At 42.4% G+C, this 15,927-nt stretch overlaps 1 protein-coding gene across 2 annotated transcripts in view; it reads left to right on the top strand.

The window, feature by feature from the left end:
* The window catches only part of MARCH8 (membrane-associated ring finger (C3HC4) 8, E3 ubiquitin protein ligase), a 71,054-nt gene that overhangs the window by 54,435 nt on the left and 692 nt on the right, over positions 1-15,927 (top strand). The window contains exons 3-6 of one of the 2 annotated variants that reach the window (XM_009872247.1): positions 7,061-7,140; positions 7,442-8,287; positions 10,246-10,426; positions 14,013-14,160. In XM_009872247.1, the coding sequence (XP_009870549.1) occupies positions 7,061-7,140; positions 7,442-8,287; positions 10,246-10,426; positions 14,013-14,160 (1,255 nt within the window). The remainder of the gene's footprint in view (positions 1-7,060; positions 7,141-7,441; positions 8,288-10,245; positions 10,427-14,012; positions 14,161-15,927) is intronic. The other variant, XM_009872249.1, reaches the window with a different exon arrangement.

The following is a 15,927-nucleotide window of genomic DNA, read 5'->3' as shown; positions in this document are numbered from 1 at the left end:
GGAAAGAGAACTTGTTTTAAAAAACAAAAAATAAAAAATCCTTCTACTGAGCTACTGGGGAAAGGAAAAATTATATAGTGTGACGATTAAGGTATGTTCTTTTCTCCACCCACATGAGCAAGTAATCTCATGCTGGGGCACAGTACAGTCTCATCTTTATAAGGAGTGTGACAGTCTCCTGTGTTGTGATAAATCCTCTCTCCTGGGGATGGATTTTTACTTCATGTAGGTATGAGGGCGACCTGCGAAGGAGGAATCTGCAGGAGTTTCCTTTCCTCTTTCATGTCCTCAGTCCGTTCATGGTATTTTGAGGAAGATTTTAAAGAGCTATTTCTTTTTTTTCCTTCTTCTTCTCACTGCAGAACCTGTGCAGTAGTTACTGGGTTTAATCAGTATTAATCCTGTGCTATAGGCAGGTTGAATTGTGCTTGGGTAGCTTTTGAAAGGATAGATAGCCTCCCTTCTCTAGTGTCTTTGGCTGTAGTGTCTCTAGAGAAAGCTCCTGCCAGAGTCCTTGTTTCGATTTCTTTAGAAACAATAAGGGGAAGCTAACTTCAACTTCACTCCTAGTTTCTAGAGGTAATTTTAGTTATAGTCATATATATTACATAAAGTATAGAACAAAGTTCTTCAGCAGCTGACTGCTGATTCCTGTCGAATTGTTGCCAAAATTATATGGTGTTGATCATCCTGAAAATTTCAGATGCATCTCCTTCCATATCTTTTTCCCCTCCTGGCACCCCTCCATTTTTTTTAACCACTCTCCATTCTAATAATGCATCTTATCCCAGCTAAAGACACTGATTTTAGTATGCACCAGAAGTCAAAATGGCACACGTCTGGTAGGGAGAATTTAATGCAGAAGTCCAGAAGTTAACTGTTTGAGCCTGCCATGCTGCTATGTAAGAAAAACTTTCAAAACCAGCCTGTCAGCAGGGTTATCTGCCCTTCACAACATCCAGTCTGTCAGTAGGTGGGCTGTTCTGTCTCTGGTGTTAGGACACTCGGCGTGGCTGGCTGGTCTCGTGGCGTTGCTGCCTGGGTGTGCTAGTTCAGCTGGAGGCCTCCGTTGGCTTGCATGCAGTAAAACCACCAGGTCTGTTCCACAGATGAGCTTTGGAAACTTAACAGCTGCAGTGCACTTTAGCAAGAGCCATTAGCCAGTGTGTACATGGAATACAGCCCTCGTGGAAAGCATAAGAACACAAATATGTTGCACTCGGGTGGATGGCTGGAGCTAAGCGATTGTATTTTTTTCTGCAGTGGTTTGAGTGAAATGATGGATGTGTCCCTTGGGATTAATCGAGACCTCCCTGCCTGCCTTCAGCCCAGGTTCAGGACTTCTCAGCACAGCAGCAGAACTGAATTTTGCTACTGTGGATGAGACAGGAATGGGTCTGCCCCTGCTAGAAGGAGGAGAGGTGAACGGGGCAGGGGTGGCACAGAGTCAGATTCCTTGGGTCTCTTTGTAGATGTTCGTTCCCTGTCTGAAACTAGCCAGGTTAGCTCTGGAGTGCTTTGCGGTAGCACCTGGTGCCTTTTTTTCACTGTTGTTTTCTTTCCTAGATGGCTACATATACTTATCCTGCCAAAGGAAGAGGTGTGGGGTGGTTGGTCTTGTTTTCTGTGGTGTAAACTAAGGGGGAAGCAGAGCCTAGGACTTTTGCTGTCTCTGGAGATGTACCATTCAAGATAAGTGCCTGCCATGTCCATGTGTAGCAGCAGTCTTGACTTCTCAATACATATATAAATGGATCCTGTGTATGAGAGAGAAAATAGCTCTTTGGCAATGAGTTCTTCTGAAAGACAGGATGTGATAACTGTCCCTGATTCTGTCTTTCCCATGTGCTTCTGCCACATTCGTCATTGGGATGTGTTAATACCAGGAGAGACAAATCTGATTCAAACAAAACTCCCAGTGGCCCATTACAAATCGCAGCACTGTGATCTCGCTGCTGAAAAAAGTGACAGTACAGGAGGATTGCTTGGAGTGGGTGTGGGGGATTAAAGACAGTGAGCCTTGATCACTGCTTGTGCCTTGGATAGGGCAGCTCCAGGGCAGTGGTGGGAAATACCTTCCCTTAGATAACACCTGTTAGGGATAGCTGTGTATCTTTAGTCCCCAGAGGTAGTTGGAGTTGGCTCAGTGGAGAAGACCATTGCTGTTCTCTCATTGTTCTTTACAGGGAGTAGAGACAGGCAGAAATGGCTACAATGGTGTAGTGGTACTTGAGACATCTTTTAGCATCAGTCTTTTTGGCAGTAGGTGCAGCTGCCTTTTAGGATTTTTGTTGCTCTCTTACATTATTATTTTTTTTTTTTTAATCGCAGCAGGAAAACATAGTTTTGAAACACATTCATCACAGTGTAAAATAACAGCAAACCCACAATCAAAATGCCAGGCTGGAATTTGACTTGTGGAGTGTTTGACTCCTTGCTCTATTTGTCTGAAGTGACTTGTTCCTCCTGCGTAAAAGACTTAAAATTGTGCTTCTTTTCTCTAACTTTCTCTGCCCAAAGGAGAAGTGTGCCCTATTATTAAATGTGTGTAATGCTTAGTATGTTAGTTCCAACTCCTTAGCCGAGACTTCTACAGGGTTTTTGTAGCACAAATAGTAGGGCCACGGTACTGACCCTATTCATGTGGCACCTACAAATTATGAAGTTTGCAGATGTGGGGCAAAATTTTTTTATTTTTTTTTGCTTGCTTCAGACTTTCCCAATCAGTGGAAGAATTCTTCTGGAGTTAAGTTGTTTCTAACATTTTGCCATCAATGAATAATAAGGTTTTTAGAATGTGACAGGCCCTGTTCTTTAAAATGATGTATAATTGCTAGTACTGAAGTGCAGCCCAGAGTGAGACAACAGCAACTACACCCAGAAGTACCATCTCAGATAAGCAGGTTGTCTTGGAATATACCCAAGCCATTGACATGGTCACTAGGGCTCACTTCAAAGATTACTTTATTTTCTGAGGCAGGGTGGGATTTTTTTGGTGTGCAGCGGGTCATCACAAGTAGGTGATCAGAAAAGACTGAGTTCTTTCACCAGTAGATTACACTGTTCATGGAGTGGGGGCAAGAATGAGAACAACTACCTATGGTAACACAAACATATATATACACATATTTACATATATATATATATATCTGTGCGCACACACACACATATATATATGAAGATATATTTATAAAGACATATATATATATCTTTCTGATGGCAGCCCTCCAGGGAGCTGTAGGCTTCCAGAGATTGCTGTCTTCAGAGCCACTGTGATTATCTAACCACCAGTGCAGAAGGCCATGCTGTGACCTCACTGAATTGCCTTAGATGGGAATGTCAATATACAGAATTAACTACTGACCTCTAGTCCTGAGCTATTTTAGGTAACCAGTTGGGCTATACAGGGTAACTCACTAGGATGTAGCACCAAGGGCTTGTCAACGGAGGTGATATTGCTCCATGAGAAGGGCATGAAAATCCACAGAGATTCAGTAAGTGGTTCTGGGCTTAGATGGGTCGAATTGAGGCTCTTACTGCTTAGGCTGCCTATCATGTAACCAATATGGCAGAAACCTCCTATGATAAGGAGTGCTTTGGAACCTGTTACTCCTGTCTCCATCCTAAGTAGCCAGTTCAACCAAAGGTGCTGCTGTTGAGGTACTAAGGATGCCAGAAGCTACGGACTGGTGAAGGCTTTGATTGCTTGTTTTCCCAGCCTCCTCAGAGCTGAGCCTTGCATGGGAGCAATGCCAGAGCTCCAAGCTAGCTGAATCTGCCTCTCTGCTGCATCAACCCATCATGTTGTCTCTTCTTTGCCCTGTTCTGGTCTAAGGCTGCCAAGTGTTTCTTCTTTTCTGGGGCACCTCTCTGCCTCATGCTGCTGTATCTGAGTCAGTAAACCCCGGTGAGCTATATGGACTGGCCAGCGCCAGCTGCATGCACCTCTGCTTCTAGAACTGGCAGAATTCACTTTTTGAGCTTTTGGCAGCAGGTTGAATTTTACTGTGCTCTTCTCTTGTCAATGAGTTCTGTCTCACCATTAGAGGCTTTAACTCATTGCTGTAACTGACTGATGTTCTTCCAGCAGCTGAAGCTTAGGGAAGTGACTTGCTTCAGTTTGCTATCCTAATCTGATTTGTACTGCTGTTGTGTAAATGGTTTCATGAGCAAAAAGCGTGGGAGCAAAAGAAGATAGACTGAGGGACTAGCAGTATGGCTTTTGGTGGTAGCCACAGCTTACGTTAGCTTAAACCAAGGGTGGAGCATAAATTCCTCCAGTGGTTTGTTGTTCTACTTTGTGGTGCCTTTCCAAATGTGTTGACTTCTGTCCATATTTTGGTTGCATTTGCATTGTGTATGAAGATAGAGCAAAGGACCTTCTGTTTAGAGGCAGGAAGACAGGAGGAAAAGGAAATGTGCCTCAGATGTAAGGCTTTTGCAAGCTGTCCTGAACAGTGCTGGCATCTAGAAATAGAATAGTAAGTTTCAAATGCAAATGAAATTCCGTAATTTCTTGTTTGTCCCAGCCTTTTGATTTCTCAAGTGGCAAGACTTTGACACTGTCTTGGTGCCAGGCAATTGGATCAAGAAATCAGTAATATGATTTTGAAAGGGAAATTTTGGATCATTGAATCTAGACATCTGCTGTTAAACTGTGGCATCATTTATACCGCTATCTTTTTTCTTTTTTTTTTCTTTTTTTTAAAAGCTTCATTGTCAAAGTAGAGGAGCCAGAGAGATTAGATTCATTCTAAGCAGGTTATCTTATGTGATTTGCTCATAACATAAAACCAGAGACAGATTTATTAATTGATTTGTGACTTCTGTTTCAACAATATATGGCTGTGTTTCCATGGCAGAATGCAACGTGCTTTACTGGTTCAATATTTTTTCAACGTGTTTTACTGGTTCAATATTTTGTTTTTAGAAGATTGCTAAATATGTCTTTTTAAATAATTCATTATTTAAGTCTTATTAATTTTTATTTGCATAATTATAGAAGCAGATTATAGTGTGTCAGGTTTTTACTATCTTGCTAGTCTTTAAAAAAAAATACTGCACAAACTCTTCTTAAAAGATAGCATTTGAAGTCAGAGATGTACCTGCTTTTAGGAGAAGTTAAGCATCAATTAGAGAGCAAATTTCCAAGCAATACCTGAATTCACCTCACTGTATGATCACCATCCTATCTCATTAGCATGTGAGAGTGGTGTAAAACATAAAGAACCTTAATTTCCAGGATAAAGCCAATAACTAATCTTTAAGTCTAATTTGTTTTGTCACAATTACAGTTCAGTTTGCTCTCTGGCCCAAGGTTATTCTCTTGGTTTTTATTCTGTACACGTACCTGGCTAGGAAATAAGTTAAAGTGTCTCGCTACGGATCAAGAGGTATGCGTTTGAGTCTCACTCTCGACTCTTGCAGACTCAGCTGTAAAAGAATACCTGTTTTTTTCAGGCTTGGTGCACCTGACACATTGCAATGTGAGGACAGATACATTACTCTCTCTAGTGCTGTTAGCTAGAGAAACACCACCTTAACAGAAGAGTCCTGTAACATGGAAGATGACAGTTGTATCTGTATTTATAGCATAGCACGTGTATCCTAGTATACCCATCTTCTCTCACAAAGAAGAGTATATTGTGTGACGAAGAACAATGCTTTTGCTACGAGAGTGTACAAGCCTGCAGCAGCCTTGTTTAAATATGCCATAGGGGCTTTAAATTAAGTATAGAATTGAAGAGTCCTGAGCCAGATACAGTGCGTGTTGTGCCATGACCAGCATTTATCAAAGCAGTGATGACTTCTCAAGCTCAAGTACAGGGCTGGGCACAGCCTGTTTCTGTGGGAACACACCTTCTGTGACCTGAGGTCTCTCCTGGTCTGGTTTGGTTGCACTTGCCTGGCACAGGTCTGTGCTGGTTTTTGTGAAGTCCAGCATGGTGTTGACATTTCTGTTGTTGTGCTGATTGTATCATTCCTTCCTGGGTTTCAGGCTTTGCTTTGTAGATCAAAAATGCTGTAAACCTTTTGTTTGAATTTTGAAATGCAAGCAGCATTTTGCAACAGTGGGTGAGTGGCACAGGCTATCCAGCAGCTGTGGAACGTGGGAGAACCAGGTTTAAAGTTTCTTTACTACAGGGTTGTCAACACAGGTGTCCTCCTCACCACAACCACTAGGTAGACTTGAGAAGTTTCTGTTAGTGACCTGCAGAATATAGCTACATAAAAGGTTTATAATAATGATCCATCGAGTCCCAACTCTGAGACAGTGATCGTTCTTACCATATTGTTTTTAGAGGCTTGTCTATTAAGTGTTAAATATGCTAAGAGCTTAGCTTTATTTTTCTGAGTTAGTTCAGCTGAATTCTTAATTTTTCAGTTATTCTGTTTCTCACTGTGCTCTCCTTGGGTCTTAGGAACATGACTGCTGCCACACCTTTTCTCCAAGTAGGTGGAAGACCCTGTCAGGGTAAGAGTAGGATGAAGGGCCTAGCAAAGTACAAAAAGTACTTCAGGTAATGGTCTGTTTTGGCAGATGGTGCTCCTGTGCATATGCTAGTACAGAAAATAAGTCCCCAATTCAGACTTACTGAATTAGTGACAGTTCTGTATAGTGTGGAAAAAACCCCCAAGCCTCTAATCTCTTGTCATCATTATAAGTGGAAGGATTAGCTATTATGTGGTAGCTAAATTCTGACTAGTCTATACACACTGCTCCTTCTAATTATTCTAATTACCATAGCATTGCTCATTTCCTGAGCTATTGTTCTGTGCAGTGTTTGACAGCTGGCAGGTTCTGCTCCAGGGATGTCTGCATTTGACCTTGGGGGAAATCCTTGCTGTTCTGATGACTACTTTTTCCAAGGATAAGGCTGTGTGCTCTCTCTTTCTAGCATTTGACGGTAAAGTCACTTTCTTACAACTAGGGCTTGAAGATCTGATGTAGACTGATTATCTGACTCCATATGCTGTGTTTAAACCTGAAGAGGATGACTATGCATACCAAGCTCTTCGGAGTTGTGACTTGCTGTTGTTTGTTTTAATTTCACTACAGGCTGGAAGTCCAACCTCTATCTCTGCCCCACATAGCTTCTCTCGGACTTCTGTTACACCATCCAACCAGGACATCTGCAGGTAAAGTGTGGTGTTTGCATGGCTACAGTGAGGCTTGTGCGAGGTTCAAATTAAGAGAAAACAAAACTGAAAAAGCACGTGTATGGGGAAGTAAGCGATGTGGGGTTGCTGTATGAAGCATCCCATTTGTTTGATTCGACTGCTGTCTAACACTGCTTCGTTGAATCCCACTGACTGGCCCTGCTATGTTTGCCATTCCCACACTAGCTGTAATTCTCATTTCTTCACCTTTAATTATACGTGTTCTCTTTTGTAATCGTTTTTTACTTTCTGTGCTTTTATTCCACTGTTCTGCATGCAGTTCCAGTGCAGTGTTTTCTGAGTGTTGTCATCACAGTCCAGTGCAGTCTGCTGTTGTCTTGAAAAATCCTCACTGCCAGCGCCCTCTGACACAAGGGGTCACTGTGACAGTAATCTGTCAGGATACATTACATGCACCAAAAAGAAACTCCCGTGGGCAGGATCGGGGCCAGGCACTCAGATCTGCTAAGAACGTAAAGCCCACCCGCACGCTGAAATTCTCCAAGTCGCTCAATGACGTGGACCAGAAGGCGCAGAGCACCAGTGTGTGCTTTGACTATGTGGAGCGAACTCGCTCGGAAGGCAAATTGAGCCCGACTCAAGATCAGTGTTTAAGGATTAACAAATTTCATCTTAAAGAGAGGAAACCACTGAATCTCAGGCCTCTTTCTTTTAGCAATTCTAAGCACTCCTATATCCCTTCCCTTTCGAACTACTCGAGTGCATCGGGAGGAGCAGAGAACCCCAGCGCTGTACATATCCCCCTGCTGGAGGACAAAGTGGACCATGACACCTCAAGGAGCAAAAAGCTGTTGCGTTACCTTTTTTCGTTCTCCCACACCTCCAGCACCAGCAGCCTGCATAAGTTCCATGAACTGGAGAGCTATTCCAGTCACTTCCAAGCTGAGAAATCCTCCAGCATGCTGGTGGAAAGCACGGACTTCTGCTCTGACGATATGGGAGATGATGACGTCTTTGAAGACAGCACCTCAGTAAAACTGAAAACAAAAGAGCAGCGGGCACCGCTCTGTTCAGTTGAGAAGGACAGTGACCTTGACTGCCCTTCCCCCCTCTCAGAAAAATTCCCCCCTCTCTCCCCTGTGTCTACATCGGGGGATACCTGCAGGTTGGTTTACCAGCGAACCGCCTACCTTTGAGCCCTCCCATGTGTGGTGGTGACTGTTCTGCTTTCCCTGCCTTTGTGCTGTTTCTGTCCTTTCACCCTGTCACCTTGCTTTAGCATGTGCGATTTGAAGCATGCAGCCTTCCCTCTGCTGTCCTGCAACCCTCTGATGCACTTAACAAGGCTACTAAGCAAAAGAATTTCCTTTGGAGTCAAATAAATTCTCTTGCAGTTTGGTTCACGTTTGGGATTCTGAGGTGGTATTTTTCTCCTATCAGTGCCTAAACTGGGAACATCATGAGAGAATCAGCTACCATATTAAAGGCCAAGCTGAGCATGTCTTGGCATTTAACGAGCCATGTGTTGTCCTGACAGTCACTGCTGGTTTAATCAGAGGGTGGGGACTCAGGAGGAAAACAGACTGTTTGAAAATTTCTACTGAGGTCAGGTCAATATAGCTTAAGTTTCTACAGTTTGGGGTTTTTTGTCTTTTCTTCATAGTTTGTATCCCACTACACTCTTTTATTTGTAAAGGGCTTTCTGGTTGCCTTAGTCAAAAGTGGGATCTGAGCACTGGGTAGTAGTGGTGGGCCTGTGTGATCTCCATAGCGTGAGGTCTAAAAAGGATTGGTGTCCTTGTTCCAACCACAGAGGATTAATCAGGCACAAGTGGTGGGAGCAACCAGCTCTGAACTGGCTTCATGGTGACTTGCCTGCACATCTGCCCTGTCCCAGGTGCAAAATGTGGCTGAGGAGTAGGAGTCACCAAGTACAGGAGCAAATGTCCCATCCCTTTACTATCCTAATCTTTCTCTTCCCTGACAGTACTTTCTGAAGCTGGCTCTGTTAGTACTTGCTAATATTATTTGATTTCCCCCCTCATTACCAGCAAAATCTAGTTCCGAACTGACTTGTCATCAACAAGACGCTGTTGTAATCCACCCACTCCTTCATTTCCACTTGCCAGCTATCAGCAAGGTCGCAAGAGGCAAGATGCTACACATCAGTAAGAGATTTCACTAATAGACAGGGATGGCAGCATGCCAGGACATACTTCACATATGCTTAGTGACTTATATTCATTCCCTGAGCTCCTTACCATCCCCCTTTCAATTCATGACCTCTTCCGCATGGTTAGAAGGACTTAATGATGTTAGATGCAACCCAAGGGTTGTGTGTAAATTGAAGCCGGAAATCAAATGCCAGCACTTGATAGTAAAACTGCATCGGATGTTCTTGCTGTCTGCACAGTTAGTCTGTGAGGGAAATGGGGAGTTTTGCAGAGCTGATGCTTCCTTAGCAGCTCTTGCAAATAAGAATTGGAGAGCAAAAGCATTAGTCCCTTTTAGAGTAGGTGTATTTTGGGGAGATTCAGTGATGTAGCTTTGCAGTCTGGATCTGTCGCTCAGCAATTGGCACTAGAAATAATCACTTCTTTTGTGCAAAATCCAGGCTGTCTAAATTAACTCTTCATGATGCTGAGATGGGCTATTTCATCATTGGTTTGGGAATCTTATTTTCTGTTTCAGATCGTAATCCACGAGTAGTTGTACCTCTTTGTGCGTATTTTGTCTTGAGAAGTGCTGTCTGATCTGTTTAAATGCTATTTTCAGTTACGTGCTATTGTTCTAGATGAAGTGTTGTCATTTCTTACCCTGTTTTTGGGTTGTTTTTTTTTCCTTTTGAGTACTGTATTTCTGTCAGGCTCAGTGTAACCCCCTCATCTGTTAGAAAGCAGCTGTCTAGTTAGCGGTATCTGTGCTCGGTTATTTTGTGCCTGTGTATGTGCTTGTGCAGCAATGGAGTTCTTTAGTTTTTAGCTCCTTTGATGTGACGTTCCTTTGATATGTATGTCTCAGGATCCTCAATGGACAACCGTGTGTGATCGCAGATATTACATACCTCTTCCACATCCTTTCTGCTTCCTCTTCTCCTAATGAGCAGCTTTGCTTCTGATTCAGGATATGTCATTGTGAAGGAGATGATGAGAGCCCTTTGATTACCCCCTGTCACTGCACGGGAAGTCTTCATTTTGTGCACCAAGCGTGCCTGCAGCAGTGGATCAAGAGCTCAGATACACGATGCTGCGAACTCTGCAAGTATGAGTTCATCATGGAGACAAAACTGAAGCCTTTGCGAAAGGTAGGCGCAAGACCTGCTTCCCCAAGGAAGTGCTTTGTTAAACACAGATCCGCTCTGAAAAGAGGCCGTCCTTGCCCATGAGCCCACAGCACCCAGCACGTATTAATCCTAGCTCCTTAGTATGGTCACTTTTGTATAGGTGCAAAAGCATTTAAATTAACACTCAGTCTGGCAAACTCAACATTTGACAGCTGTTGTAGCCCAGCAGCTCTCTGTGTGTAAATGTACATGCACATATGTGCATGCAGCAACTGATATTTTTCTTTACAGTTGCATTTTAGAGCTGATGAATAAGGTATTAGCTGTGTAATTGTTCACCTTTTTTTTTTAATATAGGGGTTTGTATTACTGTTACCTGCTTTAGTTTGCTGCTCCAAGATCCACATAGATTTTAAGTTATCTTGAAAATGTGAGGATTTCAGGTTAAACTTACTTTAAAACACACCTTCTGAGTGTAATTCAGTTAAAATTTGTAGCTTTTTTTTTTCTTTTTAAGGGAGCAAACCTATTTTAGTGAAAATATTGCCGTGTAAGTAGAAGTTCACCAATAAACGTGTTTTCATTTTTACTTTTTCTTAGACTGTGAATGACTAAGTTTTAGTACTTCAGGTTGCCGTAACCTGTTTTTTTGTTTTATAGAGAAGGACTTTTCAAAAATCTGACCAGTTTTGTGCTTGTATCCTTTTTGTTCTCCCACATCCTCTGGGCTTTCAATTTCAATTGGTCCTTACCATCAGGATTTTGAGATGAAAGTCGCTGGTGCGGACAAATCTTGCCATGTCTACCAAAGTGGAAGAGGTTAATAACAATAACCTCAGTCTGGAACTAGAATAAATGAGAAACATTCTATTCAATTATAATAAGCCTAAATCATGTAGAGTAGGGAGCCTGGACTGCAGCCATCCAAAAGCTGTTATGGGAACTCATCCAGTTCCTGTAAGTGATTCCTAGCAGAAAATACAGCAGATTTCCAACACCTCCCTCTTTTTTTGTTGTTTTGTTTGTTTGTTTGTTTTATGAAGATGTATAGTCTGCAAAATATATAGCTTAGCATGTCCAGTCGATGGGACGACCTCTCCTTATGACTGTGGTGAATTGTTGCCTTCCGAGAACTGCAGATTATTCCTTGGTAGCCCCTTGACAGACAACACTTTGCACAGCCCAGACGTAGGACATTAAAGAAACTACTACAGAGAATCCCAAATAAAAAGGGTTGATACACTTGTCAATCATCAGCTGCTGTTTTTTCTGTGCTTTCTCTGTCTGGAATGGGTGGAAAACATTTTCTGTATATTTGTGCCCTATGAGAATAAGCTATTGGGCACCTTGAGAAATTAGTCAGTCGTCATCATTAGTTATATCTGAGCACGTCATCTGTAGGAAAGAGACCAGATGCCTGAAGGTAGGGACAGAGCCATAAATAAAAGGAGAAGAAGTGATTTACCTCTGAAATATATCTAAAAAGTCTTTTTTGCAGGCAGAAGATAAGCTGCCTCTGTATCTTCAACTCTGCCTTTATAGTACCCTGTCAGTCAGGAGAAAACGATCTGAAACTAGTGATTATGAACAGGATGGGACAAATAATAGGGCTTGTGCTTGTCCCTAGGGTAGAAATGGAATTAAACTTTCTCAGCATCTTAATCTTGTATTGCAGCTGAGGGAAGAGGATGAGAAACAAAACATTTCACAATTCAAGTGAAGGTGGAAGGATTCAAGAGAGGGATGCTTCATTTTAAAATTTCAGTGGAAAAAAAAGAATACATTAAATTTTAAATTTTCTGCTGTATTTTTTGTTTCGATAACACTTCCAAAGCCCAGATCTGATGATGATTTTCATTGGAATAGTGCAGCAGGGACCTACAGATTCTAGTTGCCTCTCTGAGCTAGCACATAGTTTGCAGAGTATCTTCCCTTTTGCTGTGCAGTCATATCTCTTGAAGAGATGAGGTGGTGTGGATTGATTTGGTTACTGTGGAGCCCAGTAGTTCACAGGATGTATTGTCCAGTAGAGAAGTTCAAGCTGTGGAAGAGAAAAAAGAAATATAAATTAGTCAAAACACAAGTCATTGTGGCTCTGTAAAAGCATTTACAAATAGATTTCACATGCTTACTTCTTGACTTTTATTAATTTATACTATCAAAAGTAAACAGCTTTGTTTAGATGCAAAAAAACAATTATCTGTTTAAAATACAACATCCAAAAGGAATGTTTTATCCAGTCTAAGAAGACTGAAAGAACACAGCTTTCTAGCATGTTACAAATCTAGCATGTCATTGATCGCAGTCTTCAATTCATGTGCCATGATGAAATTTGGATGGCCACAGAACTGGAGATGACTTGGACTGGCCAAAGAGGTGGTTGGCAATGCAGAGAGAATCACAAAATCTCTGTTTGGTGTTTCAGCCATTCTATTTGTAGCAGTGGCAACAATAATTCAACACAGTGGGTAATCTTGTGGGTAATCTCAAACATACCAGTCAGGCACTTGCTCTATTCCACATTTTTCCTCCTTCTCACAGTCCTCCTTTTCTACAAATTATTCTGCGAGACATCAAATGCACCTTTCTAGAAACACATAGGTATGTATGAGAAGCTTATGTGCCCCAGCATATATTTTGTGAAGGTGTGAGAAAAGCTGATCTTATGCTGAGGGATGTGTATCCCACATGCAAAAAGTTGCATCCTATACGTAGGGGAAATTGCCAGAAGATAATTTATGAAAACGCTTCTGGGTGTCTCAGGTAAAAAAATAAAAACTAGTTTTGAACAATTCCTTGCATATTAGAAGCATCTATAATAATAGTCTAGTTTCTTTGTATCTTTGACTTTGTGGTTTCTGTTTGGGCTGTACAAACATTATTGGTAGATGCAGGTCTGGGGATTTAGTCTCTTGTGTCCTCTCACTTACAAAAGCTGTCATCTCAGTTCTGCTGTATATTGTTAGGGAACACGTATTTAAGTGCACTTGAAACACTGAAAATAAGAGTATTGCTGCTGTAAGTAGTGTTAAATATACGTGAAGATTGAATGAAACCCCCAGAGAAAGGAGGTGAGAGCTAAACAGCCTTGACTGTGCACCGATGGACTTGATAACAGAGCTCAGCATGAGATGTCTTACACGGCTCAGTTGGATTATGTCCCACTTTTACCGAACGCCTGCCCGAGCAAGGGTCCCCTTTGCCACTCAGGGTGCTCTGCTGTGGGTACCCGCCATTGGGTGGGGAACACACCGAGGAGCAGCCTCACTGGTGCTGCAGAAGGCCTCACGTGAGGGTCCCTCTGTGATGGAGCTGCCCCAGCCTGGGTCAGCAGGTTACGATGAGATTGTGCTGAGGCTCCGGGTGGGAGCTGAGCCCTGGAGGTCCCATCCAGTGCCAGGACGGCTCCCGTCACAGCAGGGCGAGCTGCCAGCCGTCACCCACATGCTGTGGTCAGAGCAGCAAAGCCATCTGACTTGTTAAATCAGTGTTAGGAGGCAGCTGGTCTCCAGCTTGGTTTTTGTTCTTATCAGTGTTCTCTTTTTATACTCTCCAGTAGCTACAGCAAACCCCTAACCTCTTGCTCTGCTTCCGGGTTTCTTGCCAGTGGGAGAAGCTGCAGATGACGGCCAGCGAGAGGAGGAAGATCATGTGCTCTGTAACATTCCATATCATTGCCATCACCTGCGTTGTGTGGTCTCTCTACGTCCTGATAGACAGGACAGCTGAAGAGATTAAACAGGGACAGACTACTGGTATGTCACTTGCTTATCTTCCTGCTTATTCTCTTGGAATAATCATTCATCCTGAATGCAGAGAGGATGCAGAGCATGAGTTTGCAGGTAATGCTTATACTTAGACTAGTCAGCTTTAGACTGAGGTTGGGTTGGTTTAAAAGCACAGTTTTAAAATTATTTGGTTAAATCGGTGTAAATTCATCTGTGGGTGCTTTTTAAGTTTCTTTTAAGTCTATTTCAAGTCAATTTAGTTTGCAGTTGTGAAATGCACAGATACCAGAGCTAATCCACTGTAGCCAGACAAAAAATTGCACTGTCTTAGCTAATTTAGTTTTGAATTGGAACACGTACTTAGCAGATAAGGGCATTAGCATTTCTTTGCTGCTATAGCTACTTTTAACTGGGCAAAAGCAGAACAGTTTTTAAAAGGAGAAGAAGTAAGAGGAACCTAAATCTAAACTGCACTGCAATTCATGTAGTGGCTGCCACCCCATGGCAGGGATGTCTTAACTTCTTGAATATCGGGCTTTCTTTAGTATGCCAGCTGTAAATTTACCAAACTGAAATCTGTTTACCTGGCTGTGCTGGGCTGTACATTTGCAGCTGTTACAGAGCTATTTCTCAGGCAGCTGAGCTGTCCCTAAAGGTGGGAATAGGAGGGAAGGGGCATCTGCCAAGGTTAGGAGCCATCAGAAGGGAAGCTGTCCAAGCTCACAGAGCACTGCATGCCAACTAGGTGTGCAGGCAGGAAATATTTTGGTGGCGAGTGAAGAATGTCATCTGAGGAGGCAGCTGAGCATCAGTAAACCTGCAAACCCACAGAGCTGTTACAGTCTCTTCAGAGCAGAATCACACTTCAAACTGAACAGGTTTGCCGTCATTTCTTGTTTGGGCTGTAGTTTGATTGTTCATGACTTCAGTCAGGAAGCTACTTTGAATGAAATATTTTAGTTTCTGTTCCATCCAACCCTATCTCTTCCATGTATGGTGAACATTGTTGCCTTTCAGTGTAAGTTTTCCATTTGATAATGAAAAGTATATGCTTTCAAAGATTTATCATCTCCAGATTATTTTAGTCAATAAATACATTAGATGACGATGAATAGGAGAAATACTGTGAGTATTTAGTACATGTTATAGTGCTGCCTTGGTCCATTTGCATTCTAAGTCTGGGGAGTGCCGTAATGAGCTTGCAGGTTTTGGAGAGTGTGTGTGTGTGTATATACTCATGTCTGCACAGGGCAATCTTGTACCATCACTGCCTATAGATGGCATCAGATAGCTCACCTGTGAATCAGAGGCTCAGATATTAATCACGGAGTGGGATTTCATCACTAGTCAGTGTGGTTTCATATCCATCTTGTGATGCTGCTTACCTTTAAAGAGGAGAGAGGCCTGGTGGATACAGGACCTGTGTAAGCAGAAGATACATAAAATACTCTCATTTGAAAGTAATCAATAAGAGATTAACAATATCCAGTGTCTAAACATTCAAGCTAGACAAATTCAGGAAAAGTAATGGTGGTCAGCTTGCCCAGAATGTACTGTGTGGTCATAAAGTGGAGCAGACTTCTTAGGTCACTGAGCTGAGTCTCCTGCTGGGAAGAGGAAACCATGCCATAGAATCCCTTTAAGAATCTAATTCAACTTTTGTTTAAAAACAGGTGTAAACATATTGCTGGTTGTTGCCTTGACTCTGTGATTGTGCTGCACAAGGGCTCAGATATAGAGAATCAATTGTTTTGTTTTTCCCCTAGTGGGTGAGAATAAATGTGATCTGTGAGG

The sequence above is a fragment of the Apaloderma vittatum genome, unplaced genomic scaffold (genome assembly GCF_000703405.1).
Source record: "Apaloderma vittatum isolate BGI_N311 unplaced genomic scaffold, ASM70340v1 scaffold22716, whole genome shotgun sequence".
NCBI classification, from domain to species: domain Eukaryota; kingdom Metazoa; phylum Chordata; class Aves; order Trogoniformes; family Trogonidae; genus Apaloderma; species Apaloderma vittatum.
This window is presented reverse-complemented; position numbering and strand designations above follow the sequence as displayed.